We start from the raw sequence: 16,198 nt of genomic DNA, 5'->3' as shown, positions 1-16,198 counted from the left end.
TTCAAGCATAGTACACCGACCCAACAATTTCATCACCAAAGAAACACCCAATAAACAACTTATAGGTTTTACATCCCGTTACTAATTAAAAGCACTTTTAAACTTGTCTGCCACACGTTTATGTGTACACTTTTTGTTACAAAGACACCAAATGAACAACAGATAAACATTGAGCAACTCCTTGTATTCAACAAACTCAAGCACTTTTTATTCATCATTGACGCAGTGACTGTAAATATTGATTAAAGGGAAGGTACACGTTTGGTAATTACTCAAAACAAATATTGACTTAAAACTGACTTGGTAACTAGCATTGGAGAGCTGTTGATAGTATAAAACATTGTGGGAAACGACTCCCTCTGAAGTAACCTAGTTTTTGAAAAAGAGGTAATTTCTCACTAAAATAATAAAAGACTTCTACCTAAAAGTCTTTTATTCCTTTCTGAAAGCACACAAATTCGTCCAACAAGGGTGTTTTTTTCTTTCATCATTTTCTCCCAACTCCGATGACCAAATGAGCTAAAATTTTCACAGGTTTTTTATTTTATGCAGTATGTTGAGATACACCAAGTGAGAAGACTGGTCTTTGACAATTACCAATAGTGTACCTTCCCTTTAAATGACATTGAGTATAACTACTGCATCATTGGTTTTCAAACTGCTATTTATAAAATTTAAACAAAAGGTGTACCTATGATTGTGGCTGTGCATTGCTAACAAAAGAGTCTGAAACTGGGAAACCAGCACTTGGAAGAACATTAAACTTTAAAATCAAAAACTTAAAAAACCATACTTAAAGCCATTGGACCCTTTCGGTAAACAGTATTGTCCAAGGCCCACACTTGGTGTATCACAACTTATATATAAAATAAAAAACCTGTGAAAATTTAGGCTCAATTGGTCATCATCGGAGTCGGCAGAAAATAACGGGAAAACACACCCTTGTTTCTGCACGTTTCGCCGTGTCATGACATGTGTTTAAAATAAATCGATATCAAGAATTGATATTGTTTTAATGTTTTCTCAAAAAGTAAAGCGTTTCATGGAATAATATTTCAAGAGAAGTCTTTCACCATTACCTTCTGTAAACCCTGTAAGTAGTTTTTAAATCTGTGAACTTTTTTTTTTTCTGTACCGAAAGTGTCCAATGGCTTTTTAAAAAAAACTGAGACGCCAACAGATATATCACTTCATAAAATTGAGATATTATTAACTTTTTTAATCATGTACATGTACATTGAATAGATAACACAAAAACCAAAAAATGGTTCTTACACTCGTGAAAACTTAGATTTAGGGTACATCTGTATCAAGGAATAGTTTTAAATTGTTCTGTAAATAAGATTTGAAAGTTTTGAATGAGCCTGTCCAATATTTTATGATGTTATTTATTTTACATGCTATAAAATCATAGTTTATGTGGACTTTGGAGGTTTTACTGTATAATCATTAGATTCAAACACAACGCTGTCCAAGATGGGAGTATTTTAAATGAAATGTTTTACAGCACACTTGGTACACTGCACCAGTACCATCTTCCGACTGTCTTATTTGATCTTTGGCTAAAATTTACCAAAGCTTGTTTCCATCTTCCAACACATCTTGGTATAATAGAATTGTTAGACAGAAACTACAATATTTGGCGCGGTATTTCCTGATGTTCAATCTCTCATTAAAGTGTGGATATTTTCAGATGTTAGTTTTATTGTGTACATTTGTATGGGATTAAAACAATTAAACAGTTCCAATAACCAAAGGTAAACATTGTACTTTTAAAGACACAGCCGTCGATTTCACAAAGAGTTAGGACGTGTCTTATCTCGAGTTAGGACGAGTAACTCGTCTTAACTTAGGATTAATCTTAAGGTCTGCATGCTACAGTGCAGGGTTGGGACTCGTCCTTAGTCCCAAGATTAGTCTTAAGTTAGGAAGAGTTTTGTGAAATCGACGGCTGGACACTATTGGTAATTGTCAAAGACTAGCCTTCACAGTTGGTGTATCTCAACATATGCATCTAAAGTAACAAACCTATGAAAATTTGAGCTCAATCGGTCATCGGACTTGTGAGATAACAATGAAAGAAAAAAACACCCTTGTCACACGAAGTTGTGTGCGTTTAGATGGTTGATTTCGAGACCTCAAGTTCTAAATCTGAGGGCTCAAAACCAAATTCATGGAAAATTACTTCTTTCTCAAAAACTATGGCAATTCAGAGCGAGCCGATTCTCACAATGTCTTAGACCATCAACCTCTCCCCAGTACTCGTCACCAAGAAAGGTTTCATGTGAATAAGTATTTTGAGTAATTACCAATAGTGTACACTGCCTTTAAGTCAACCATTGTTAACTTCTTTATCTTCTTTATTTGTTATTCGTTACTTTGAAATACTCTATCATGATTAATGACTTTACTTGGCTTTTCAAAACAATTTTAAGTACTGCCTTTCATTTACGAAAGCATTGGTACATGTATGGCAAATTTAAATTTACTCTTAGAAATAAATAAATTCAAGAGTCACAAGGGTAAAAACCATACTAAATTTCTTCGCTTCCAAAATCATATGCACAATTAATTAAGCAATGACTTTGCCAAATAAGTGGGGTTTTTTTAAACTAAGAAGAAAGTGTTGTACTGAAAACCATATTTATCTAGTGGATTAACAAACATTGTTTAATTTTAGTCCAAAAGCTTACTGGCTATGAAGAACAATTTTTTTCTGTATCTAAAAACCTAAAAACTGTGAAAATTAGGTTCATAAGCTGAAAACTCTTTTTTTTTTGCCCCATAGTATTCTCCTGACTCGCACAATGGATAAAACCAAAATTTCCCTAGTTTTTTTCAGCTCTACCAATCCTGTATATAACCTTCCATCTAAAGCTTACATAATTAAAATACACTGCAATTAATGCCCTATTTCATAGAGCCTTAATAAATTCTGCTTAGCAAAATTGATTTCCCCTTTGTAAAGGTCATGTTGTGATTTGAAATTTGCTCCACTATTTACCATGCTAATGTAGTATTTACATTCCTAAAACAAAACCTAATTTTGGTTAAGTTTGATTTTTACGGACATTTTTAATGACAAAATGGACCTAATAAAATCATCAATATTACATTTCTGGATGTAAAAGTTATATTACACTATATGGACTCTAAGTTAGTGTTAAGTTTTGTAACACCCTGTTCTGAAGCTGTGACTAGTGTTATAAGTTTAGCTATTATGGAAGATTTAAACACATTTTGTTTAAATTTTGTATTAACACCGTTTCCAAGTTCATCCATTTATCATCTCTTTTATCTTTTTCAGACCGGCTAGTTGGAAGACGATGTCACAGTCACAGACTGCAACTGCCTATAGAGGGCGCTCTTCGTCAAGCTGACAGTAGAGATGTCACAGCAGGATCCATTAAGGTTTGTTGGTTCCTTTCTTTTCTACATATTCCCATGTTGCTGTTGTCTGTCGGTCCTGTGTAAATAACAAGACAATGAGATGTTTAGTTCAATATACACTTACTATGAAGTGTTTCACAGGGTTGAAACAGAGTTTTTAGTATTGTTTGAAGCTTTGCATGGTGTGGATGAATAGGAAGAAATTTAAAAAAATGATGTAAATCTCTTTTGTGGGAGTGTTGGCTCTGAAAAGAGCCAGAGTGGTCTCGATGTTTCGAACAGCATACTCTGCTCGTCTTCTTAAGAATGAGTTTTTAGTTTGAAGAATATGAATACCGGATTTTAAGAAATTTTAATAATTTAAGCGAATTGAATCATGTGATGCCAAAGCAGTCCAATGCACCTGACTCAACTTCTGGTGCATAAGGAAAAGTGTGGGCTCAGGAAAAGTGTGGGCTCGAATCCCTGTCAATTACACTAGTCCATTCGAGTAAGGCACTTGACTATGACTGTTTCTCTTCACCTTATAGGGTAAATGGGTACCTGTGAGTGCCGAGATGGTTCTTGTGATTGATTAAGCTTGATGTGAAACATACATGGCATCACATGCTGTACACTCCCAAGAGCCGAGGTGGTTATGAAACTCTAGAAAATTCTCACATTCTGTGAAACTTGTACCATATGACAACCTTGTCGGAATGCCTCTGCCCTTACCTTGATTTGAATTCCACAGTGGAGTAAATCTTGCCGGACATTGTCACATTTCTGTAGTAGTTCTGCTCTGCGATGAAGTGCTTTATACATTAGCTTCCTGGTCGGCTTTTCTCCTGTGTGATTAGAGCAGACAAAATGTGTTGAATTTTTTTTTTTTGGACACTTAAATTTGCACAGCATGTTCATACCGGTGTATATAAATCTGTATGTGTTTGAACGTAAAGACCCAGTGCACTTATCGAATAGAAATTGTAAACCATTACATGGTGTAATGTTATAAGGAGTAGGTCTCGTACTTTAAACATAGTCCCATATACCTTGCAGAAAAAAATGAATGATGAAACGCCTTGAACATCACTGAGTGACGGATATGAGCAAAATATAATGAAGACATTATTATTCACTAAAATCTGTTGAAGTTTGCACGTGCATCTGGGGTCCCTGTAACCATTGATCAGGATCATCCCCTATTATGCCTTATCTTACCTTGACCTTCTTGTGTGACCCCTGACCCTCTGAGGTCATCCTGTAGGGGCGTGTCTAACGCCCATTGCCTAACCTCACTCCTGAGGTTGATTAGTGTGTCCATTGTAGAGGCAAGTGTTTTGGATGATCTGCTCGCTGCCACATCCTGGTAATGAATTGCACACAAGAAAAACTCATTTAATTAATGCCATTATGCAAGCACTCAATACGTACAATAAAGACACTGGGCACTATTGGTAATTATCAAAGACCAGTCTTCTCACTTGGTGTATCTCAACGTATGCATAAATAACAAACCTGTGAAAATTTGAGCCTGATTGGTCGTCAGAGTTGCAAGATAAAAACACCTTTGTCACAAATACCTGTGTGCTTTCAGATTTTAAGTTTGGCGCTGTTAGTGTGTGGGTTCGGGTTCTGGTCTTAGCACTTTTGTCTTTAAACAAACCATTATTTGTTTGACTCTCGAACAGATCAAATTTGTTTGTAATTGAATATGTGATACCAGAGAATAAAATAACATAAAGTTATAGCAATTCAAATGTATAGGGCACTATTATATCAAGGTCATAGCGAATTAACACGGATAGAGATATATAATCACTAACATATTCCGCAATGGCATGGAGAAGAATGAGTTTTTGTGCCTCAGGGCTACATGTACATGTAGCCTGGTAGCAATTTGCACCAAAAAACCTTTTATCAAATCTCTTTTCAATGTTCCTTTTATTTCTTTAAATAACTTGTTTAATTGATTTCATAATTCATTAATTCAATCTCTCTGATACCTTTCATTCGAAAAAATTGGCAATTAGGCACAAAATAAACCCTAAATTTGCTTTAACCATGACCAGACTGTGTAGTAGACATTAACAGTATAAAGTCTAAAAATTGAATTAGTTTTGTGTATAACAAATTAGAGTGTCGGTTCAAGTACAAATTTATACAAAGTAGGTTATTATTTTAAAAAACTGACGTTACCTTTCTACTCTGGAACTTGATCCCCAGTGCATCCACCGTACGACTTATATAAGATGCTACTGCAGCCAGTGCGCCTGGGTACCTGGGTACACTCAAGTGTTGCTGTGTCAAGACATAAAACCAACAATTGATAAATTAAATATGATAAATGAAAACACGTAGCTGTATTAGAGAAGAGCAGTGAGTTGTATTAACACATGGGTGTATTAACCCCTTGCAATACACGCAGGGTACGCGCATGTGCCTAGCCTGGGTGTCATTTTAGGTGTCAAAAGCGTATACAAACATGCACAAAAGAGAGTTGACACACAAAATTACGGGCATTCGTCAGAGGCATGTTCTCTATTGTGTAAGAAATCAATCACTTCCTCTTGCACAACGCTAAATGCTATAGGTTATGCTGAGGTCATGGGCATGTTTTTATGCACAGAAAACAGCTATTGTCCAATGATCTGCCTCCTTTTCGAGAGTGTGACGTCAAATGCAATGGGTCTATTAGAGAAGAGCAGACCCTTATGTATTTCAGTGAGTTAGCGCTCTAACCTTCTGGTACGTGTACAGTGCATGGTTGTCCAATTTTGTGAACACCTATTTAAGTGCTCACAAAACTTACAGTGGAAAGCACAATAATTATAACTAAATACAACATGATGTACATGTATTATTTATTGATCCAATTCACCTCATGTCATCACCAAAAACATCTTGGTTGCCCCATTATGGGAGTTGATGTCACTGTGTTTTATATAGTGTAGTGTTAATTGTAGGGCTGCTAGTCGAATAGTCACAGCATGTGACTTGAGTGAAAGGTGGTCAATAGGGAACTGTGATTGGGTACAACCGTAAAAAGATTCCAAATGAATTGAACTTTCTTTAACTTGAACTGTCTATCGACAACTGTCCAACAGCTTTCCAAAAGTATGCCATGATTTGACTTGGAGGTTTTCCACAGTGGTTTAAGACCTTCTGGAAGGGTCAGTTGGTGTAACTGTCAAATACACACCTGATGTTGTCTACTACCAATGGCCATGTTGGCTGCTCTGACTAGTTCCATAATGGCATCGAGCCCTCGCTTGGTGTCAAAGTCATCAGCGATGGCACGCATAAACTGGGTCTGTGTGTCTGCAAGCCTAGGTATATCACATAAAGAAAAGGTCAAACTCTCAAAATAATGTTACAAGGTTTATTCAAAAATAATGTTACAAGGTTTATTCAATGAATTTTAGCTTTGCCCAGCAACACCACCATAAAGCATCCCAAACCCATCAAACTAAATCAAGTCCTCTGATCCTTAAAACCTCGACAGTTTGAAATGTTTCTTCAGAGTACCTTTCCAAATTGGCCGATTTTTTCATCTGATTGTTTGGCATAATATAATCCCAGTTATTACATGTATTACAAAAATTACAACAGGGAATCCTTTTCAAAATAGTTGATAGTATCAATAGCTGCAATGCTTCTTACCAATAATGTCAATAGTTTTTGAAGTATGACCCTACCTTTAAACCAAACTTTCTCTTTCATACTACGTAAAGATTTTCGAATAAGTTTTCGAATAAGTAAGTACATGTAGCTCAGAACATTCTGGACGTTTTGAACAGGCCCGTTTTTGTCTACTACATTCACTCAGACTAGTTCCATGATGGCACAATAATAATAATAATCTTTGTTTACTTGTTCAAAGTTAATCTTTCTGTATGGTTGGACTTACTTTTGCATGAGGGCAGGCTCGCTGATTTCTCTCGCAGAGACATGACCTTTGACATAAGAATCTGCATCATTCAGGAACGAGGCCAGCTGCTTACAGATCTTAACGGCATGGCGGACAGTTTCCTCAGAATACTCAATGTCTGTGGATGACCAACAATGATAAATCAAACCTGCTCTAGCAAAACCAGATACATGTACTTTAAATAATAATAATAATGGAAAATTCTGTTGTGCCGGTATCCGCTGCCCTCATGGTGCTGCCCTACAAAAGAACAACCAGCAAGCAATGAAAGTAGCATAACAAAATAGGAAAAATAAACTTAACAAAATGCTTCTCTATGTAGATGAGTTTTTAAACTGTTCTTGAATATGTTAAGGGAGTTGGGAATTTTTACAGTTTCAAGTAGGGAGTTCTAAAGCCTCACTGCTGGGCTCTCCCCCATCGATTTGTTGTCGTTTTTTCCTGAAAGAGAAGAGTTTGTGGGTTTTTTCTGAAAGAGTTTGTGTAAGGCACGGTGTCCTGAAGGTATATCTCTGCACAAGATCACTTTCAATTTTTTGAAATGAAAAATTGCTGAAAACAAATTTCCCCGTAAAACCAATCAAAATTCAACCAAACAAATTATGAATTTCGGTAGAGTGAATTAGATGTTATACAAACTTATGAACTAATCACACATTGTAAAAAAGGCCAACCATACATGCCATTTATATCGGGAACAACACATAGTGTTTGATTGTGTTGCAAACAAATGTACACGTAAATAACCCCAAGGGCTTGGTTTCATTACACTTTTCAACTGTACTTTGAGCTCATCTTACGGTAAGCTCCAGCATTATCTTGCTTGTACCTACTTAGAGCCAAATGTACCTACTTACATAAAGCAACCTATGACCTTTGCTTGTAAATTGACCCTCCTTATGGACTGATCACCTCATACCATTCACAGAGTGCATGATGGCATTATACAGTAACACAACAGACTTCGATTTCGCAAAGCGGACTTATCCGAACTTTGGACTAGTCCTAGGAGATATTCAAAATTTGTTTACTGGTACAAACTCTCCTTAGAAATATTCCTGTATGAAACACTTTTGAGACAACTGGAGAAGTAAATTTATAGAGTATTGAACTTAGTTGTATTGTTTCAAAAATCTAAAGCAAGCATGGAATTGCACGGAGACCATTGACGCCCTCTTGTGGCGATGGATGATGTGAAGATATTAATAACGGGAGAGACTTGAACCAAGACTAGGCCTGCGATAGTGCCCTTGACCCCTTACCATTGTTGTACTTGGACATGAGGCACAACACTCTGAAATGATTGGTCGTGTAGGACTCCAGGAAATCCTGGATGGACACAACGTTCTTTAACGACTTGGACATCTTGTTGGGGTCACTCTTGAGAAACAAATGACCTGTAATGTACAAAAAGTAGCGGTCATTTATTTATTGCCATGGGGTTGAATAACATTATTTGGGTTGTATTTCATAAAACTGCATTTACAATTTCTGCTAAGAAAATGAGCAGGATACCGGTCAAAAAGTGTGCACTTGACATTGTAGCTTGGCTGCTAACCTTATTCGGGTAAGCCATAATTTGGTTGCACTTTTTTGTGTTTCAACAGCTCTATGAAATGTACTAGTTTCAGAGAGTTTGTACACCCTTTTATTTGAACTGGCAGGTTCAAATCATGCTTAAGTAAACTCTCCTTTGTTCAACCCAAAATGACTCCCAAATTATTTCAACATCCACGTATACAAAGTTAAACAAGGGATATAATTATATCTTGTTAAGTTCAATAAAAATAACTTAAGACAAACAAAATGGGAACCTTAACTTAATGACCAATGCATGAATAAACTAAACTGAAATGACACACTGTCTGATCTGATGGTGTGTTTACCACAGTAATAAAAAAAGTCTTCTCATGTTGTCTTCCCACTGGCAAAGACTGAGAGCACCCCTATTTACCTGAATGGAGAAAGTACCTAGCCCATCCATCTGAATTAAAGCATCCTTCACACTGGGCAATCTCATTATTGTGATGGGGGAAGGCAAGGTCACGGCCTCCTGTGTGGATATCAAGATTCTCTCCAAAGACTTCACTACAATTCGAGGAGGAAAAAAAAAAACAACAGAAATTCCAGGTTACAATTGTGCTGTAAAAAAAAACTGCATGAAAATTCCCAAGTTAACCCTGAGACCCTTTGGTTGCTTAAATCCTATATAATGTATACAATAAAACTAAAATGGGAAAGTTTCATTTCAAAAGGTGTTTGCGTTTTTGAGATGTCATTGAAAATATGAAGCGAATAATTGTCCATGCTGGAAAATAATCCCACTACACAATCTGAAAGTATTACTGCAGTAATGCTATTCAGATCAAAATTTTGGGCCATTAGTAGATTTTTACATAAACACATCATCTCAAAGTGAAATGTTTCTCCAAATGCTTTAATATAATATAATATAAAAGTCTTATATAGCGCACGTATCTACCACACAAGGTACTCAAGGCACTGAGTATATACAAACTTTCAGAAAGATAGGTTATTGAAGTGATGAATTATGAGACCCAATTGTGTAGCACCTTGTAAGGGTTTACAAGGTACTACGGCGCCTTTAGCAGCCACAGCCAGGAACACCGGGGCGAACCCCTTCTCTTTTCGATAAGCGCACTGGGTTCTTTTACATGCGTTACACAACACATGGGACCAATGGCTTTAGGCCCCATCCGAAGGACGAAGCAATGGTTAAGTGTCTTGCTTAAGGACACTTGTGTCAAGGCTGCTGGGGATTCAAACCCACACTCTGCTGATCAGAAACACCAGAATTTGAATTCGGTGCTCTTAACCGCTCAGCCACGAAACTTTATACTATCGAAAGTTGCTGTAGGCTTCTAAACAACATTTTTTATCACCATTAATTTTAAGAGTGATTACAAAACATATACCTTCCCTTTAATGAAATACATCTAATTCTTTAGTACAAGCCAACTCAAGACCTGCAAACAATTATCATACATGCTCTACTTTCTGCTGGAACGATCTCTATTGACATTCCATTATTTACAATTTGAAGGTTGTCAATTCATTATGATCTATACATTGACCCCATTAATCTCCAAACTGTGCAGAAGCAGCCATGCAGGGAAGCAGCCATCCCGAACCTTTGCTAGCTTGCCTGTAGCCATTGCTCTCTGCTGTAACTTTCCATGGGAAATTTGTCAAAAGCTGTGGAGACTGTAGTATTTTTGTGCGACAAAACAAACCAATGTTCTATTACTTTCCTTGTTTATACTGTACATGTACATAGTAAGCATCTTTAGCATGCCCAACAGCAACAAAATCAAACCAAATACATTATGATAGAGAACAAAGAATCTTTATTTTAGACAAAGCAGCAACATAGGCAAGGGTTTTTTTCACAGCAGGTGGGTAGGGTCCATGTTTTTCCCTTTTGTGAGTGCATATATCTGGATTTTTTTTAGTGGCTGTGCATTGGTGCATTCAAGGTGTAAAAAAAAGGGCGTCCAATTTTGCTGAATATTTTTAAAAAGTGTGTTCACCTTCACGCTTTCTTTTAGTTTCTACTTGGGATTTTTCTTCCAGATCTAAACCTTAACATTAATTATTGATTCCTAATTACCATCCTGATATTGGTTTTTGTGCTGTTACATAAGATGAATACAGCTTTAAAAAAGTTCTTTCCATTTCGTAGCTACAGGAACATTAGGAGATTTGAGGCATTGCATGTTGTGGTATCAATGTAGATCATGTTTTTTTTCTTGAGAACTTGTCTTTCTATATTCTACTACCGCGGAGTGAAGTTTTCTTCTCTTCTTTTACAGGGTACATTCTTTGAAACCCTATTACACCCGTTTCAAACAGGCGGACCAGAGTCACACCAAACCAAACAGATTAGGAGCAATTCTAGGTCGACCCAAATAAATGTTGTTTTTTTAGGTTCATCTCATGACAAGATTGACATCTGAAACCAAGATGCTCTTTCAACTTCTAGCGCGTCCAGTAGCTCTAAACTGTTTCAGGCGTCAAACTTTATATGTACTTAATTCAAAAATTTGTTGGGCGCGACTCTGGAGTGCATGTAGGAAAAGTGTGTTTGAATTCTTACTTGGCCATGACAGAGCACTCTATGTGCCACCCTGGTCGTCCCTTCCCAGACCCCCACGGAGAGTGCCACCATGGCTCTCCTGGCAAGGCTGCTTTCCATAATGAAAAGTCCTCCTGGTTTCTCTTGTCGGTATTCCGCTTCCCTGGTTCCATGTAGTGCGTAGCTAACTTCTTGTAGCGTTTTAAACCAAATGCCTCCAGATCAAAGTAAACATCACCTATGGACATAATAAGATAGCCATAACTAAAAGAAAATTAATATTCTTTATCCCTGATGCAAATTTAACATCTATTATATCGTTGCGGTACCCGCTGCCAAAAACATAGGATTCAAACTGCCTCTAGCTGCCCGGGCAACCTCGGTAGTCTAGTTGGTAAGACACTCCTCTAGAACTGCAAGGGTCGTGGGTTCGAATCCCACCCGAGTAACATGCCTGTGATATTTTTTCACAGGACTCGGGAAAGTACCGAGTATACAGTGCTAACACACATCGGTGTATGGGAAAAAAAAAAAAAATTAATATTCTTTATCCCCGATGCAAATTTAAAATCTATTATAAACTAAGTAGTTTTTAAATTTCTGTCCTCGGATGATTACCACAGCCCAGTTGGTAGGTCACATAATTGGTTTAATGCTTGAATCTTGCATGTGGTAGTTTGACACTTAAACTTCAGTTCAAATCTTTTGCAAGGTGCTATTTAGTGCTTTAACATCAATGCAGAGCCGAGGACAGCTGAGGCAAATCTTTTCTCAAGATTTTGGAATTATTTTAACAGAGAGGTTTTTTCACAATTGAGAACACAGAAGTGGTGGAGACTCAAATGGCAGTTTAAAATATTGCTTGGTTGGGGTTGTTGGATTCAAGACCTCACCTTCAGCTCGGTCCTTTATCGCACGACAAAAACAAGTTAGTGGCTTGATGTTTCCACCCTACGATAGTGTCAACCAACCTAGGGTCGAACTGTCAGGCCACTAACTTGTTTCCCTAGCAGAGTGTTTCTCGAAAAGGCTAAAAGTAACATCAGGCCACTAATATTTTTTAGAATTTATACCATAGATCCTTATGCTATTTTCTCCAAAAAACAACAGCCTAATTTTTGGATAAAAAAAGGTCTGAACTTAAAGCTCACCACTGTCAGTCGAGTATGCATAACCGTTACCAATTATCCTCTGGATGAATTTGATTATCTGAGGCATATGATCAGTGACACGGGAGGTTACAGTGGCTGGCAGCACCTACAAATACAAATACAAATGAATGATATATTCTTTAAAAACAAATTTCCCATGGCGACCAAGGGTTGAATTATTGGAAAATATACCGAGAGAATACAATTTAAAAAGAAGAAAAAAAGTACACAATGTAATACTTTAGGACAATTTAATACGAGGTCCATTAGACTGGCCCATTTTCCTTGTGAGGTCCATTAGACTGGCCCATTTTCCTTGTATCAACTGAACGTTGTATTGATTGTTTGTTTGTTTGTTTGTTTGTTTGTTTGTTTGTTTATTTTTTTGTGTAGATCATCTTCCCATCAAGGAAACTCAACAAACTCCCACAAGGCGATAATACTAAAACACCAAGCTGGCAGCAGACAATCTCTCTCATACAAACATTGTGTCTAATAGGATTACAAGTTGGACAAATCAAGAAGTGATGACATAGTAACTAGTTTAACTCAGAATAACATCACAATGCTGGACCGCCACTTTAAGGTGGGACCTTTAACCGAGTTGGGCTGTTAACCCACTCCACACCTACTCCTTGGGCTTAAACAGGTTTACCCCCTTCACAGTCCTTGTTTCTGTATATTACCTGCAGTTTCTCCATGTCTCTCAGGAATTCATTTTCGTACTTCTTTGTAAGTTTGTAGAAATCGATGCCTTCATCTTCAGCTCTTCTGATGATCTTAGTGTCTATGTCTGTTATACCCTGAACCTGCACCACGTCAATGTCGTAAAACTCTGTCATGATACGCCGTAGGATGTCAAATCGAACGAAACAGCTGTAGACAAGTAATAGTAATTTAAATAAGTTCTTATAATGACCAATTTTTTGTATACAGATCACCAGGCCTGTACGCTTCACTCTTGAAAGGGCATTTTCTCCTTGGTAAAGGGCACCGTAAGGGGAAATTGTAAATTTCTACTGACGAGCATATCAAGGCCACCATGGCAATGACTAGGGGGCATGGAGGCAATCAGCTTTGTTGCCGCTGTGAAATACATGTCAGGCCTCGATTCACAGCACTGCAACAATCATAAAAGCCTCACCAGATAGACCTCACAAATGATGTTCGGACCTGGCATGTCCAATATGTTTTTACCTGGCATGTCCAATATGTTCTGACCTGGCATGTCCAATATGTTCTTACCTGGCATGTCCAATATGTGCACTGTCATAGACTGTTGGACCACAAGAGTACCTTTAATTAGAAAAGAATTGTAGGATAGTAAAACATAAAAGTTAATTGATCGTCAAAGCAACACCCTCAGGGGGGGGGGGGGGGTGGGGGCTGCCACTTGTCATATTTATAATAACAATAATAATATGGATATATATAATGCGTTCTTCTCCAGAAAACCAATCAAGGTGGTTGCACAAATAAGTAGGAACACTGACCTATATCTATTTCAGTTGCCAACAGATTGTGAATTGTGATCAAGTATTTATGTGATCAAAGTGGGTGAATTTTAAGGTCACACTGTCACTGGTCAAAACCGGTTTTAGGACAATCAACTCTGCACCCATGCAAGCTATAATGGAGTGTACGAACACTCCTGAATTACCAAGATTAAATTTAATATTGACCCAATGCACTGATAATACAGCAGCATGCAGTAAAAAGCTTTGTACAAGTACACCCATCTCAGTGTTACAGTTGTAATTTAATAGATTTAATCGAGGATAAATTAGGTTGAACCCATTCACTCTGACACGTGTGTGTTAGTACTGTATACTCAGTACTTTCCCAAGCGTTACTTTTATCATGTTCATTGTTGTGGGGCGTTTTACTACCGACTACTGAAAAAGGTGGAAACCTACTATTTACAATAAATTGTAACTAGAAACGGACAACTTTCCGTATCACGCCACCACTTTTTCATTTATTTTTACAAAAAGGGATATATCATTGAGGTAAATTAAATACCCATACTATATTGTTTCATATCGAATGAAAAAGTGGTGGCTTGGTACGGAATCTATCCCTAGAAACCTCCATGATTTTTCAAAGATTGGCAGTCACACAAACTTTGAAAAAATATTGTGCTCCTATCTACTCTTTCTGTATAAATTTGTGTATAAATACATTCCATACAATTGTTTTTGGTGCCAGTTGCGATGATCGTGAACCTCCATCCTCCGTCTCCCGAGGGTCTTCGGGAGGATGCAGGGTTACAATCATCGCAGCTTTTTTGGTGCCTGCTTCCCGTTGGTTACAATAATTGTAACGCTCCAAAGACCCTCGCCAGAGCGTTTCAATTAATGTAACTAGCTTCCTGTGTGCAAGTTCTGCTGTAACAAAAGACCAGTCCATCCATGGCAAGGTTTTATCGAGTTGCAATAATCTTTAGTTGGGATAACGTAACACTTCTCCCGACAGCGAGAAGAGGGTTACTTTATCGCAACTAGATAATCGTAAGCCTCCATCTTCAAGTTGCGATAATTGTAACCCTCCATCCTCCAAACATTGGCTTGCGAGGATGGAGGGTTACTAGGTTTTATTGATGAGAGCATTCTCACATTATCCCCTACATTATTCATTACCATGTAGCCACTGATTTATTGCATAGAACAAGTGGCTCCTTTTTGTACTGTTGCTTCGTCAATGAGTTCTGGACCATGATCCCAGTATCGTAACCTTCTCGTTTAACCCAGTCATTTTTGGCACTCGCTGTACTCTGGTCCTCCATGACCGGTGCAGCTCTTTTCAAATCCGCAATTTTCTCACGTTCAATTAGTCTATCCCTTAACACTTTACTCAATTTCTTCACATAGGAACCTTGTTGCTGAGAAAGTCCTAGTCTCAAGTTCCCATGGTTACTGGTGTTCAAGCATCTCACACAATTTGTTGATTCATAACTTTTAAAATTCAGATTCCTGCCTCTGCTGGTGGGTAAAATTTGTTCCCGATCGGCATAAATATAATGCCTTCGCTGAACACTGAACTGTTCCTGACTCCAAGATATATTTCCAAGGAAACCAAGTTTTTGTATAAAGTGAGTATGCTTATGCCGTGTGTACTTTCTTTTGGCAAGTTGGCTTTTACACGACAGACACGATGACATACGCTGCAGGGGAACTGTCGCCGAGATGGATGCCGGTGACGATGACAAACAAGTGATCGTCGGCTGTCCCGATAATAACAACTTGCCATTGTGTCGAGACGTCCAAATGGTGCTAAAAGGAACCCTTGGAATCATTGTCTCGCTTGATTCTTGGGTGATTGGTGAGCAGGATGCGTTTACTCAGTGTCAGAAATACTGATATATCGTTAACGTTTGGCCTTTGCCATTTTCGCATGAAATAACGTAATCCGACTTCAACACTAATTTTATGGTACATCTCGCACCATCTCACACCACAACATCACAGCACGACGACGGCCCGTGAATGGGGATATTCCACTGCACTATAATGACCTCCGACACGCATTCTGTTGTCACATTTTGTCAAGGTGTGAAGATAAAATGTTAATTGACATGTTTGAACGATAAATCGCAAATAAGGTAGCTTTTTACTTTGTTTGATAAATTTGCATGGAAAATTAATATGAATG

At 37.7% G+C, this 16,198-nt stretch overlaps 1 protein-coding gene across 1 annotated transcript; it reads right to left on the bottom strand.

The window, feature by feature from the left end:
- Nucleotides 1-1,183: 1,183 nt before the first annotated feature.
- On the bottom strand, nucleotides 1,184-16,014 carry LOC139936314 (probable cysteine--tRNA ligase, mitochondrial). The gene is made up of 13 exons (XM_071931111.1): nucleotides 15,187-16,014; nucleotides 13,793-13,843; nucleotides 13,234-13,423; nucleotides 12,548-12,653; nucleotides 11,418-11,634; nucleotides 9,255-9,388; nucleotides 8,563-8,697; nucleotides 7,280-7,418; nucleotides 6,572-6,698; nucleotides 5,569-5,670; nucleotides 4,591-4,735; nucleotides 4,105-4,217; nucleotides 1,184-3,466 (listed from the first exon to the last, which is right to left on the bottom strand). Exons 1-13 carry the CDS (start codon nucleotides 15,840-15,842, stop codon nucleotides 3,407-3,409), a joined length of 2,175 nt encoding a protein of 724 aa, XP_071787212.1. The 5' UTR covers nucleotides 15,843-16,014; the 3' UTR covers nucleotides 1,184-3,406.
- Nucleotides 16,015-16,198: the final 184 nt, after the last annotated feature.

The sequence above is a fragment of the Asterias amurensis genome, chromosome 4 (assembly GCF_032118995.1).
Source record: "Asterias amurensis chromosome 4, ASM3211899v1".
NCBI classification, from domain to species: domain Eukaryota; kingdom Metazoa; phylum Echinodermata; class Asteroidea; order Forcipulatida; family Asteriidae; genus Asterias; species Asterias amurensis.
Note: the sequence above shows the minus strand (reverse complement) of the source record. Positions and strands in the feature narration are given on the sequence as shown.

Bases quoted from the DNA above. Each gene is read 5' to 3' on its own strand.
- LOC139936314 (XM_071931111.1), bottom strand. From the start codon at position 15,842: ATGATTCCAAGGGTTCCTTTTAGCACCATTTGGACGTCTCGACACAAT. The intron at 8,698-9,254 runs GTAAATAGGGGT...TGTACATTACAG, and splicing joins TAGGTACTTTCTCCATTCAG to GTCATTTGTTTCTCAAGAGT. The intron at 5,671-6,571 runs GTGTGTATTTGA...GTCTTGACACAG, and splicing joins TTGGTAGTAGACAACATCAG to CAACACTTGAGTGTACCCAG.